Genomic DNA, 15000 nt, shown 5'->3' on the forward strand with positions numbered 1-15000 from the left:
ATAAAAAAACCCCCAGTAATATCCAAATAAGGCCAAAAGCCAGAATCCATGGCTGAGGATCTGGCGTCGCTTAAAGATTCCCCAGGACGTTTTGTTTAAAATGTTTGCGCTTGTTTAGTCTACAGCGCTTCGTCGTTTATGGTACATCTTTTCTGAGGAGCACGGGAAGAGTTTGAGGGAACAAAACAAGTAGGAGAAAAATCTGTGCTGGCTTTGCCACGTTAACACCTCAGGAATGACTTCTTATTTATTAATGAGGGAAATAAATGGAGCTGGATGTTATCGTTAGCATGTGAAGTTGAAGCACAGGCCTGTGTGGCTTCAATATTTGGCAAAGGAAAAGAAGGAAGCACGGCATCTATTTATCTTGATTGGGCGAGGCCGACACAGGAAGTCAGCAGGGAGGAAAATACAACAGTGAATAAAGCCTCTTTGCTCCAAATTAAACGCCAAATGTGATTTGCAGGAAGCCTCAATATGAAAGGGAAAAAAACTCTTATCACCTACAGTACAGGCAGGGGCGGACTGGGAATTAGGAACTGGACCTTTTAACCCAGACCACGCCATGATTTACATTTTCACCTTAAATGACTATAATTTCATGGAGGAAGCGAGAAAATGAAGAATTAAGAAACGGGAAAGTCCAAGTCATGGTTTAGTTATTAACCGAGACAGAAGTATCCAAAGTGTGGCCCGGGGGATATTTGCAGCTTGGGCTTAGAGCAGTGATTCTCAAACTGTGGCACGTGTTCCATTACTGGTTTTTGATTGATTGATTGAAACTTGTATTAGTAGTTTGCACAGTACAGTACATATTCCATACAATTGACCACTAAATGGTAAAACCCAAATAAGTTTTTCAACTTGTTTAAGTCCACGTTAATCAATTCATGGTACGCGGGCTTCATCTAGTGATATGCCAAACATTCACTTGATAGTACCCTGTTTTATTTTCCTCTATTCAAACACAGTGTTATTGTTTAAACCAGGGGTGTCCAAACTTTTTCCACTGTGGGCCGCACACGGAAACATTTAAGCATGCGGGGGCCATTTTGATATTTTTAATTTTCAAACCTTAACAAAATATATGGATTTTTTTTTTTTTAACCTTTAGGGCTCCCGGGGACCATAAAGGTTCTCAGTCATTAAACTGTTAAAAATATGTCAAATTATTATTATTATTTTTTATTTAACGCTTACAGTAAATCTCTATATCAACTTGAGGTTGATATAAAGTAAAAAAAAAAAAAAAAAGGTTTTATGCCTTTTCTGTCAAAGACAACTTTGTTTTTTATAGTAAAACTGAAATATGCAGTATTTAGTAATTAGAGCCCTAAAAGATCAATAATGCAGGACACCATTGATTTTAATTATTTAATATTTTTGAGTAATCACAGTGAAAAGTTAAATAAAATCCTACTAAATATATTTGGGATCCAAAAGGTCCCCCACTCATAAAGTGATACATTTTTATTAGGTTTTTTTTTACTTTTAACACTTAAATTACGAGATCAACTTCAGATATATCTGTCGATTTTACGTTTGAACTATTATTTTGTTTGTATTATGCTCTTTTGTCAAATAAAACTTTGATGTTTTTTTATGGAAACCACAAAATATATGCAATATTTTTTCCACATAAAACATTTTAAAGTGATATTTTTAAGTAATAATTAATTATAACATAGATTTTTATTTTTTTTAGCAATGGCAAAAAAAAAGAAAAGTAAACAAAGACAAAAGAAAAAAAACAGCCTGCATGGCAGCTTTGTGTCAACATTGCAACTTTTTCTTGTTAGATTTCACCTCATTCCACTTTTTTTTTTTAATGTTTTTTTAAATTTTTGCAATATTATCAATTTTGCAATTTTTGCAGAATGTGTGGCGGGCCGGTAAACAATTAGCTGCGGGCCGCAAATGGCCCCCGGGCCGCACTTTGGACACCCCTTGTTTAAACTGTGTGTACTGTTACAGTAGCCAAAAATATTGAATATACTTGTTAAATAAAACCTCCGCCTTGTTTTTAACGAATATTTAGACCTTCTATGCTACTGTATTTTTATGATGATCATTGTGGTGGTACTTGGAGAGCCACTTTTGTTCTGACTTGCTGAAACAAATTTGAGAACCACAGCCTTAGGGTATATTCTTAAAATACCATTTCAGCATAAAACTACCGTAAACAAAAAAACAGCAAAAATTGAAAATAGTTGTGAATGTGGATCCTAATAATATTATTAATAAACACAAGTCAGGGTATGCTTTATTTGAAATTTTCGTTTTAAAAATGGGAATTGAAAAACAAAAAACGATAGTTTATCTGAATTTGATTTTGAAATACAAAAACTTACATTGAAAAACAAAAGCATTCTTTTTAGGTGTCAACAAAGCAATAACTAGATCTAAAAACACAGCTTGATTTTCATTTTATATTTCATATAACAAAAATAAAATTCACCAGGCAGCAGGAACAAGCCTAAATTTAGGATTTTTTTTAGTTTTAAAGTTGCTACCTAAAGACAATACTGAAGACAGGCCTGTAGGCTGGGTTGTGTTGTATCCTGCATTTACATATAAAAACATTTTACAGCGTTGTGTTGTATCCTGCATTTACATATAGAAACATTTTAATCCACAATATTTCTGACGCAGGATACAACACCACAGTTTTTTCTTCCAGGCCGGTTGGAATATACAAAATATAATAACAATTGTAATAATAATATACACATTATTGATAATTATGAACATTATTAACAATATTATTAGTATTATTATTAATATTATTATATATTATTATTATTAATAATAATTATATTATATATTGTTATTTTATTATTAGTATTATTATTAATAATACTAATAATATACAAAAATATACATATTCTTGGTATATTTTTATTTCTGACTGGTGATTTACATTTTTGTCATATGAAATACAAAATGAAAATCAAGCCATTTTAAAAATCTATTTATTGCTGTACGACACTGAGAATTATTTTATTTTTTAAAATTGTATTTTAAATTTAACTCAAATAAATGGTCAATGGTAAATGGGTTGTACTTGTATAGCGCTTTTCTACCTTTTTTAAGGAACTCAAAGCGCTTCGACACTATTTCCACATTCACCCATTCACACACACATTCACACACTGTGTGAAGGCAAACCAACCGCTTTAGTTTTTAAACTCTCATTCATGGAATGAAAATTCACTGACTAAAACATACACTGAGCTACAAAGTCCCTCCAGAATTTTGCTGGCTTTTTTTGTGATTCCCAACAGCTTTTTCAGAATGTTGCGGCAAAAGTTGCAAAGTTTTAAGGCTTTTTAAAAAAAAATACAAAAATTGTTATAAATAACATTGAATCAACTTGTGTTTTTATGAATGTGTTATCAATGTTTGAACTGTTAATTCTGACCTTACCCTAAAAAAAGCACAGGATTTCAAAAAACATTGAAAACAAAATGCTGTATTGATGTTTTACATGTTTTATACCAGTGGTCCCCAACCTTTTTGTAGCTGCGGACCGGTCAACGCTTGAAAATTTGTCCCACGGACCGGGGGGGTAGGGGTTGGTATTTTTTTTATTTTTTTTTTGTCATAAAGAAATACAATTATGTGTGCTTACGAACTGTATCCCTGCAGACTGTATTGATCTATATTGATATATAATGTATATATTGTGTTTTTTATGTTGATTTAATAATAAAAAATAAAAAATTGTAAAAAATTTTATTTCTTGTGCGGCCCGGTACCAATCGGTCCACGGACCGGTACCGGGCCGCGGCCCGGTGGTTGGGGACCACTGTTTTATACTACGCAGACTAGTAGACACTAGATGGCAGTAAAAGCCCATACTCAGGTGTCATTGTCAAATTACTGTACTGTTTTAATTCATTATAAATACCGTATTTTTCGGACTATAAGTCGCTCCGGGGAATAAGCCGCACCGGCCGAAAATGCACAATAAAGAAGGAAAACAAACATACATATGTTGCACTGGAGTATAAGTCGCATTTTTTGGGGAAATCTATTTGATAAAAGCCAACACCAAGAATAGACATTTAAAAGGCCATTTAAAATAAATAAAGAATAGTGAACAACAGGCTGAATAAGTGTACGTTATATGACGCAATAATAACCAACTGAGAACGTGCCTGGTATGTTAACGTAACATATTATGGTAAGAGTCATTCAAATAACTATAACATATAGAACATACTATACGTTTACCAAACAATCTGTCACTCCTAATCGCTAAATCCCATGAAATCTTATACGTCTAGTCTCTTACGTGAATGAGCTAAATAATATTATTTGATATTTTACGGTAATGTGTTAATAATTTCACACATAAGTCGCTCCTGAGTATAAGTCGCACCCCCGGCCAAACTATGAAAAAAACTGCGACTTATAGTCGGAAAAATACGGTAAATTGTAAAAAAAAATAATATAAATACAAAATTAAACACCGCCAAAGGCTTCCTTATTGTCTGTTGTCTGCTCTGTCATTCACTGACATTCTCCATGTTCATTTTACGCTTGAAAAGTGTTTTTCCATCTTCAACATTAATTTATGTTCCAACATATTTACCCCCAGCATGTTAAAAGCATTTGTGAACTGTTGAGAATGATCGATAGCAGTCATTTTTGTTGTTAAAGGAGAGACAATGAGAGATTATCATCACCTGCCATGTAAATGCTGCCTCTTTGCTAGGTCAGCATTGCCAATGAAAATATGTTTTTAATTGTCTTACATCGATTAATAAAGGTTGTAGGTGTAAAGGCTAAATTATTATTTAAAAAACGTAAACAACATTTATTAAAATTTTTTAAATAATAATTTAGCCTTTACACCTACAGCCTTTACTAATCGACATTACCCAGAAGGCTTAGCTCTGTAGATAGGAACCGAAGTAGGTCTGAGGATATGCAGCACAATTGTGCCATTTGAGCAATAAATAGTTTTACACTTTGCTATTCCTACTTTTCCTACACAAGAAACAAACATAAGTTTAATTAGACAGTGGACAAGTGCGTTTCAGCGCCGCTCCGAGACAAATTAGATTGGCGAAAATGACACGCATTGGACATAACGTGAGGTGAAGCTGCGAGCTTTGGATAAAGATGCGAGGCTGCGCATAATTTACGGGGATTGGTTGAATTTGCGTAAATTGGCACAATCGCAAAATCCGTCAGGGTCTGTACAAACCAAAGTTATCAGGCAGGATGTTTGTTCTTTGAATATATAAATAACTTAAGCCTTTAACCTTTGGATTGGCTTTAGCCCCGAGGTCTCAGACACTGTTATTATTTTCAGAACCAGCATCCTGTGTAGTGGACATATGTTTTTGGTCTTTTCATTTTGTCAGAGTTATAAATTCACTCTGTTATGCAAAATACAAGTGCACACTGTAGTGGATGCTGGCCTTTAGGAGGTTAAAATGTCCCTGCAAGGGTCTGCCAATGTGTTTGCTGTGGTCCAAGTTCCTCTATACAGCAGAAGCGCTCTGTTTTTAAGAATATGCTTCAAAAAGGTTAGTCTCCCGTGTTTTAAACTGAACTCAGGGGGCCGGTCTGGTGTCATTCCAAATGCTAAATTTGGCCCTCGGGATGCCAGTTTCATAGCCATGCTCTAGGACAGTGGTGTCCAAAGTGTGGCCCGGGGGCCGTTTGCGGCCCGCAGCTAATGTTTTACCGGCCCGCAGCACATCATTCTAAAAATACTAAAACATTTTTTAAATAAAAGAGCAAATAGGTGAAATGCAATCAGAAAAAGTTGCATTGTTGAATCTAATAACACTTTTTTTTTTTTAAATAATTTATCAAAAAATAGAAATGAATCAAAATCAATGTTGCTAAGAATTATTGACTGATTTTAGGACAAAAAGGACATAAATACAAATAAAAAAACATGAAAAATATGAAAATTATTTCAAAAAAATACATACTAATTATATACTAATACTAATTATTATATTGATTGTTATTATGAATATAATGATAATATAGGGGCGGCGTGGCGAAGTTGGTAGAGTGGCCGTGCCAGCAATCGGAGGGTTACTGGGGTTCAATCCCCACCTTCTACCATCCTAGTCAAGTCTGTTGTGTCCTTGGGAAAGACACTTCACCCTTGCTCCTGATGGCTACTGGTTAGCGCCTTGCATGGCAGCTCCCGCCATCAGTGTGTGAATGTGTGTGTGAATGGGTGAATGTGGAAATAGTGTCAAAGCGCTTTGAGTACCTTGAAGGTAGAAAAGCGCTATACAAGTATAACCCATTTATCATTTATATACTAAACTAATTACATTATATTTTATCTGAAGCTATAGAGATTTAAGTGTTGATTGTAAAAAAAATTATAATAAAAAAAGCAACAAAAAAAAAGGATGACCTTTTTGAGAGGGGCACTTTTGGATCCCCAAGAATTTTATTGGAATTAAAAAAATAATTTATTAATTATTGACCTATTTAGGGATCCAATTACTTCACATCAAATATTCCACTTTGAAAATATTTTTGGGAAAAATACTGTATATTTTATATTTTTGCCCAAAAAAATAGGATTTTGACAAAAAGCTCATAAAATGTAAAAGAAAATATATATATATATATATATATATATATATATATATATATATATATATATATATATATATATATATATATATATATATATATATATATATATATATATATATATATATATATATATATATATTTGAAGTTGATCGAACTTCAAATATGAAGTTGAATTAGAGATTCAAGCGTTTAATAAAAAATAAATAATATATGACTTATTTTTAACCTTTTTTAAGACTGAAACCCTTCTGGGTCCCTAGGACCTAACTTGAGGGAGGCCCAAAGGTTAAAAAAAAAAGTGTATATTGTATAGGTTTTGAAAATGAAATTATATCGAAATGGCCCCCGCGTGCTTAGATTTTTCAGTGCGCGGCCCTCAGTGGAAAAAGTTTGGACACCCCTGCTCTATGACCTTCGCATTTTGGAAATGTTGCCTTGAATAGCCCGGGCCTACAGTATCACTACACGGCCCTCAGAGAAAAAAAAGATGTGGACACCACCAGCCCTTTAATTTAATCTGACATTCAGTACATTTACATGGGCCAAAAATAAATGATTGTATAAATTTGGTTGAAAACACTTGTTTAAAAGGCAGTCACATTCATCGGATTGCCTTTTTAAATTTTTGATTGAAATTTTTAAAAGACACAGGTTTTCACCGCACTTTTGTGAAGTGAAGTGAATTATATTTATATAGCGCTTTTCTCTAGTGACTCAAAGCGCTTTACATAGTGAAACCCAATATCTAAGTTACATTTAAACCAGTGTGGGTGGCACTGGGAGCAGGTGGGTAAAGTGTCTTGCCCAAGGACACAACGGCAGTAACTAGGGTGGCGGATGTGGGGATCGAACCTGCAACCCTTAAGTTGCTGGCACGGCCACTCTACCAACCGAGCTATACCGCCCTTTGTCCTGGCGAGCTAGCATTAACAACATTACAGTCACAGCATAAGCAAACAAATTAATGCTACAAAAAGCTGAAATAAGTCAATACTATGGATTCTTTGGGAATACAAACTTACACTACCGTTCAAAAGTTTGGGGTCACCCAAACAATTTTGTGGAATAGCCTTCATTTCTAAGAACAAGAATGGACTGTCGAGTTTCAGATGAAAGTTCTCTTTTTCTGGCCATTTTGAGCGTTTAATTGACCCCACAAATGTGATGCTCCAGAAACTCAATCTGCTCAAAGTAAGGTCAGTTTTGTAGCTTCTGTAACGAGCTAAACTGTTTTCAGATGTGTGAACATGATTGCACAAGGGTTTTCTAATCATCAATTAGCTTTCTGAGCCAATGAGCAAACACATTGTACCATTAGAACACTGGAGTGATAGTTGCTGGAAATGGGCCTCTATACACCTATGTAGATATTGCACCAAAAACCAGACATTTGCAGCTAGAATAGTCATTTACCACATTAGCAATGTATAGTGTATTTCTTTAAAGTTAAGACTAGTTTAAAGTTATCTTCATTGAAAAGTACAGTGCTTTTCCTTCAAAAATAAGGACATTTCAATGTGACCCCAAACTTTTGAACGGTAGTGTACCTGCAGAACATTCCAGAAAAAAAGCAGTAATAGCATTGTGTGACACATATGAAGGTTAGAAGTAGTCTTGTGTAATTGTCTACTTCTTAAATGCTGGATTGTAGGTTATAAAATCTATTTTGGAACGTGCATCCCCCTGAGAGCCAGCAGTAGACATTTGCATTTTGCATGACATGGCTAGGTACAATTTTTGCTTTGTACCTTGATGTGCTGTAAAGCGTTCCCTGTGCCTGTTTCGACTCTCGTGCACTTCCTTGACTCACTATTTTTTAAATTCCTTAAGAAAAGCCCTCTTTACCTGCACAGTGTGTTTCTAGTCTCTTCAAATCTCGGATGCATGCCGTTTTAAGTCTCTGCATCCTGGGTTTACACGCCGTTTTCTGTCTCTGCATCCTGGGTTGCACGCCGTTTACAGTCTCTGCATTCTGGGGTCCAGGCCGATATGAAACCTAACAGACCAAAAACAAAAGTTCACTGTAGAGTACACTGATTCTCAGGAGGATAAAGGCAGTATACAAAGCTATCCTTATATCATGGGCTTTAGGTATTTGTGTGAAGAAATGGAGTGATCCCCACATGAGCAGGAGGCACTCACCTCTTTTAGGATGACACTCAAGCATGTGGGTGCAGAGGGCGGAGCTATCTGCCTGGAGTAAAAGAGATATGAGGGGTGGGATGAGGGTAGAATGCACAAAACAAAAGCTGTATTTGCATTAGCAGTAGTAGAGAAACACATACAAACAAGATATTAGTACCGGTATAAAGACATAGGGATGCATCATGGTAAGGGTTACTTAAACCTGGGTTAAAATGGACCCCAATAGTGGAACCGTGTGCTTTCACCCAGCCAGTCAGTAAAATACATGACAGTTATGTCATGTATTTCATTCAGGTAACACAAAATTGAGAGAAAAAAAATATAGATATATTTCCTAGTGAGTAATTTAACGAGCGTCCCGAAGGGTTTAACAGCCCTATAAATCAGCCTAAAACACGTTAAGAGAGTGAAATGTTCCCATTTGCATGCCTTTTCTGGGTCACCGTCCTATTTTGGGAAAACAGGATTCATCCCTGAAGCCCGTCGCCATAAAAGTGACCGATAATATGGAATATTGCGGTCAAGACAAACCAAAACCTGTTTGTTCGGTCACGGCTTATTTATGAGAGCATTAAACCGCAAGGCAAGCCTGTCGAAGCAGCACAAAGAGGCTCTAATCCAGGTGTTATTACCTGGAATTTGTACTCTAAAGACACATTAGATAGGTACACCGATCATTCTTCAGTGTTTGGAAAGCACTTCCACTGCTGACCTCTTCATTTTCCGTGAGGTGCAATTCCAGTGCATGAAAACATAGTAAGTGTCGTACTTGCAAAGCAATGAAATAGTAGCAGCCCGGCACTGCTGTTACGGTTATATGACAAATGGAATTTATGCCTGCTTGCTAAAGTCAGAAAAACAGTCATCTATCTGCCTCAATTTCCTCACAAGCTTCCTCAAACCTTCTTTCGGGCCGAGCTGCCAGAGCTCCTAAATTCTCTTTGAGAGAGTCGAGGCTGTGTGAGGTGATTAATCAAAGGTTTCTCTTTGTCCAAGGAAGAAGCTTACACCACTGTGTTGCTCATCGGAATGCGCAAAGAGGCCCACTCGCAAGTGCTTCACCTCTCCAGGAACAAGCGCTACACCCTCACCCCGGAGCAGCTCAAATGGGACAAGCTCAAGCTCACATACAAGTAACCTCATCCATATTTGCTACAAACTACTGTCATTAACTACTAATTGGCACCAATTTGCAAAAACACACACTTCTTGCGTACTCGGTGGATCATCTACGATCAAACACAAAACATTACAGGATGTCTCAACCTCCACTTTGTTCATATTGAAAACGATTCCCGTAGGAAACGACGGAAATTAAATGTGTCCGTTCCAAGGTCAGACTAAACCATAAAACGTTTATTGACTGCACAGGCAATAACATTTTTGTCAACATTTACATTCGAAAATAAGGTAGATTTCCCGGGGGGGAAAACGGGCAGAACACATTAAAAGCTGCACAGACTAGTCGACTTTAAGAGTCACAATTAAGTTTTTTCATCGGCGTTGAATGATCACAGAATTTTGGCAATATGCAGTATAGTCTTTTGCGCTGATGTGGGTGAAGTAGCCAAACTCAAGTGCGGTGGTCCTCAACCAGAGGTGTGTCGAGTAGCCAAGACTTCCGTTATTTTAGAGTAGGGCTGCAACTAACGATTAATTTGATAATCGATTAATCTGTCGATTATTACTTCGATTAATCGATTAATAATCGGATAAAGGAGACAAACTACATTTCTATCCTTTCCAGTATTTTATTTTTTAAAAAACAGCATACTGGCACCATACTTATTTTGATTATTATTTGTCAGCTGTTTGTAAATGTTGCAGTTTATAAATAAAGATTTTTTTATTTTTTTTAAAGCCTCTGCGCATGCGCATAACATAGATCCAACAAATCGATGACTAAATTAATCGGCAACTATTTTTATAATCGATTTTAATCGATTAGTTGTTGCAGCCCTACTTTAGAGCAGTGCTTCTCAATAATTTTTTTGTCACGCCCCACACCCCTAAATTTAAATACAAATGAGAACCTGATATGTATTTATCCGTAAAAAAAACACTATGCGTTGCCCGGGCTAGCACCAACATGCCACCTAGCTGAGGACATGTATATTGTATTCTCACACCCCACTGTATAAGAAGTACTGGGCTAATGATAGTTGGTGTGTGTGTACGAGAGACACTGCCACAAACATATACTACAAAAATGCACATTTTACAGTCACTTGTGTTATAACAGGGTTTGATTGATTGATTGATTGAGACTTTTATTAGTAGCTTGCACAGTGAAGTACATATTCCGTACAATTGACCACTAAATGGTAACACCCGTATAAGTTTTTCAACTTGTTTAAGTCGGGGTCCACTTAAATTGATTCATGATACAGATATATACTATCAGATATATACTATTGTTAGCATATGCGCAGCTATAACATAAAAAGACTAATTTACTGCAATGTCTTTTCTCTAGTTGGAGGTTGAATTTTTGTAGGCTGAAACAAACTTTTGTACTGACGCAGATGACAGCGCATGATATAAATGTTCTTTTTCATAGTTTGTTAAAAATAAAAGTGTGCTGCCTGACTCCACTGCTGCGGGGATGTAAATATGTCACTTTTTAAAGGAGCACCAAAATTTTGGAGTGTGGTGACTGCCAGGCTCCGTTTGATGGGTGAAATGGAATCAAACGTCACTTGTGCTTATGTTATATTGGTGAAACAGAGAGAAGTATGTGTCCAAAACAATATACAGTACAGGCCAAAGGTTTGGACACACCTTCTCATTTCAATGTATTTTATTTTATTTCAATCAATGATCAATCAATCAATGTTTATTTATATAGCCCTAAATCACAAGTGTCTCAAAGGGCTGCACAAGCCACAACGACATCCTCGGTACAGAGCCCACATACACTGTCATGACTATTTACATTGTAGATTGTCACTGAAGGCATCAAAACTATGACACCTGTGAAGTGAAAACCATTTCCTCTTGAAGCTCACAGAGAGAATGCCAAGAGTGTGTAAAGCAGTAATCAGAGCAAAGGGTGGCTATTTTGAAGAAACTTGAATATAAAACATGGTTTTGTTAAGTACACTACCGTTCAAAAGTTTGGGGTCACCCAAACAATTTTGTGGAATAGCCTTCATTTCTAAGAACAAGAATAGACTGTCGAGTTTCAGATGAAAGTTCTCTTTTTCTGGCCATTTTGAGCGTTTAATTGACCCCACAAATGTGATGCTCCAGAAACTCAATCTGCTCAAAGGAAGGTCAGTTTTGTAGCTTCTGTAACGAGCTAAACTGTTTTCAGATGTGTGAACATGATTGCACAAGGGTTTTCTAATCATCAATTAGCCTTCTGAGCCAATGAGCAAACACATTGTACCATTAGAACACTGGAGTGATAGTTGCTGGAAATGGGCCTCTATACACCTATGTAGATATTGCACCAAAAACCAGACATTTGCAGCTAGAATAGTCATTTACCACATTAGCAATGTGTAGAGTGTATTTCTTTAAAGTTAAGACTTGTTTAAAGTTATCTTCATTGAAAAGTACAGTGCTTTTCCTTCAAAAATAAGGACATTTCAATGTGACCCCAAACTTTTGAACGGTAGTGTACATAACTCCACATGTGTTCATTCATAGTTTTGATGCCTTCAGTGACAATCTACAATGTAAATAGTCATGAAAATAAAGAAAACACATTGAAATGAGAAGGTGTGTCCAAACTTTTGGCCTGTACTGTACGTATTTGCAAACAGTAATCAATAGATTCAAATAAATGTAGCAATCGGAATAAAATTCAATGTAACTAAGTGTAAAAATAGTGTTTCTTCTTCACAAACACTCAAGTAAAAGTACCGTATTTTTCGGACTATAAGTCGCAGTTTTTTTCATAGTTTGGCCGGGGGTGCGACTTATACTCAGGAGCGACTTATGTGTGAAATTATTTACACATTACCGTAAAATATCAAATAATATTATTTAGCTCATTCACGTAAGAGACTAGACGTATAAGATTTCATGGGATTTAGCGATTAGGAGTGACAGATTGTTTGGTAAACGTATAGCATGTTCTATATGTTATAGTTATTTGAATATGTTATGTTAACATACCAGACGCGTTCTCAGTTGGTTATTTATGCCTCATATAACGTACACTTATTCAGCCTGTTGTTCACTATTCTTTATTTATTTTAAATTGCCTTTCAAATGTCTATTCTTGGTGTTGGCTTTTATCAAATAAATTTCCCCCAAAAATGCGACTTATATGTGTTTTTTTCCTTCTTTATTATGCATTTTCGGCCGGTGCGACTTATACTCCGGAGCGACTTATACTCCGAAAAATACGGTAAACAGTATGTTACATTAAAAACTACTCTGGCTAATACAATTTATCCAAAAAGCTACATAGGTAAATGTAGCTCATTACTACACGCCACCTGTGTCATCAACACACTGTGCAGTGTGCAGACAGCGCGACACGGCTTCGCCCCAGTCAGACAGCAGGCATGACGACACTAACATTTGCACAAGAAAATTGGTATGTTATATCAATTAAACAAACAGGCCGAAAATCCAAATGGAAATGAAGAGGGGTGTACTAGCTTGGATTTGTCTTTTTTCCCTGATTTTTGTGCTTTTAACATGGGTAAATAACATATTAATGAATATGTAGCGTTTTATTGTGAAAATCATCCGGCTATATATTGCTTTCGTGTTGTACTTCCTGTACCGCTCTACCCTTATTATTACAAATTTGATTTGCTTTGCTCTGACATTCGGTAAAAATGGTGTATTTGCTGGTGGTAGTTGACACATTACAACTAGCAGCTGTATCGGAGCAGGTCACGACAAACACACACTGGGTGGGATTTAGGGTAAGGCGTATGTTAAGTTAATGTTAAAGGTGTTCTGTGTGATTTCTGTGCATGACTAGAATACACGTTGTTGCAAAGAATTCCCTCTTCTTAAGTTTTTATTCATGATGGGGAAAAATATGAATGATGTCATCGGTGACTAGTCGACCTTAAAAAATCTTAACTCATGCAACCCCTAAAACACACATGTGCAGCCCCCCCACGCAAAAAAAGTTTTTTTTGCTGATTTTATTTTGAAAGCCTGATTTAAAGGGCTGTTATGCCGATTTTTTATCAAGCGGATTGGAAGCTAAGGAATATTAAATACGGGAAAAATATTGAAAGGTGAAGGCGTCCTAAAAGCGGGGCAAAACAACGTAAGTTTACCAGGGAAAAAAGGGAGGCTTGACAACTATTGGTGAGTCTCTTCACGTAAACTACATTATTTTATCATTGTATTTCTTTATATCAATAAATTGTACTGAGCAGCAAAGACAGAGATGTTTGGATTTTGTTTTTGACATCCGGTTCTATGGTTATCATTGCACTTTTCCTGTTTGCCATCACTTACAGTATGTGTTGGCACCACAAACACCAAAAAGCCCCAAAACAGGAAAACACACTGGTCCACTGGTAAATGTTTCAAGATGCAGTTTGACCTTTAGATTTTTATGCCATTAAAGAGTTATGTTTAACCCTGAAAATCTTGGTTAAAATCAAATTTTGATTTGCTGGACTTTATGTGAAAGACCTAAAATCCTGCATGAATTCACTTTTGTTGAAAGTGGCAGCAAAATGTAAATCTTTCTTCCATAATTCTGTGAGCAAAAAGTGATGACTAATGTTAGATATGACCTCGAGTGCTATTTACACATTCATTACTTTGTTATTGAAAAGGTAAATGACAGCGCTACGTCTAAAGTCAAACAAACACCCTTAAAGTCGCATTATACGCCTTTCGACCAAATATTTCATTGTCAGTATCAGCAGAGCAACAAAAGCTGTGCATGAGTGTTACATTTACACTTTTTTAAATCGTTGGTAGCCTTATGTGGTGGCATCACAAATGAAATGAAAGAAAAGCTAAAGAAAAAGGAAAACTCTGGTTTAGTGAGATTAATCTATATATATATATATGTATATATATATATATATATATATATATATATATATATGTATATATATATATATGTATACTATATATATATATATGTGTATATATATATATATGTATATATATATATATATATATATATATATATATATATATATATATATATATACTGTATATATATACACCGTATTTTTCAGACTATAAGTCGCTCCGTAGTATAAGTCGCACCGGCCGAAAATGCATAATAAAGAAGGAAAAAAACATATATAAGTCGCACTGGAGTATAAG

General features: G+C 35.6%; 1 protein-coding gene across 1 annotated transcript in view; it reads left to right on the plus strand.

Annotated features, from left to right (window-relative positions):
• Positions 1-15000, plus strand: part of mmp23ba (matrix metallopeptidase 23ba) — a 28715-nt gene that overhangs the window by 3563 nt on the left and 10152 nt on the right. The window contains exon 2 of the mRNA XM_062054566.1: positions 9727-9863. Within this exon, the coding sequence (XP_061910550.1) occupies positions 9727-9863 (137 nt within the window). The remainder of the gene's footprint in view (positions 1-9726; positions 9864-15000) is intronic.

The sequence above is a fragment of the Entelurus aequoreus genome, linkage group LG07 (genome assembly GCF_033978785.1).
Source record: "Entelurus aequoreus isolate RoL-2023_Sb linkage group LG07, RoL_Eaeq_v1.1, whole genome shotgun sequence".
Lineage (NCBI taxonomy): Eukaryota > Metazoa > Chordata > Actinopteri > Syngnathiformes > Syngnathidae > Entelurus > Entelurus aequoreus.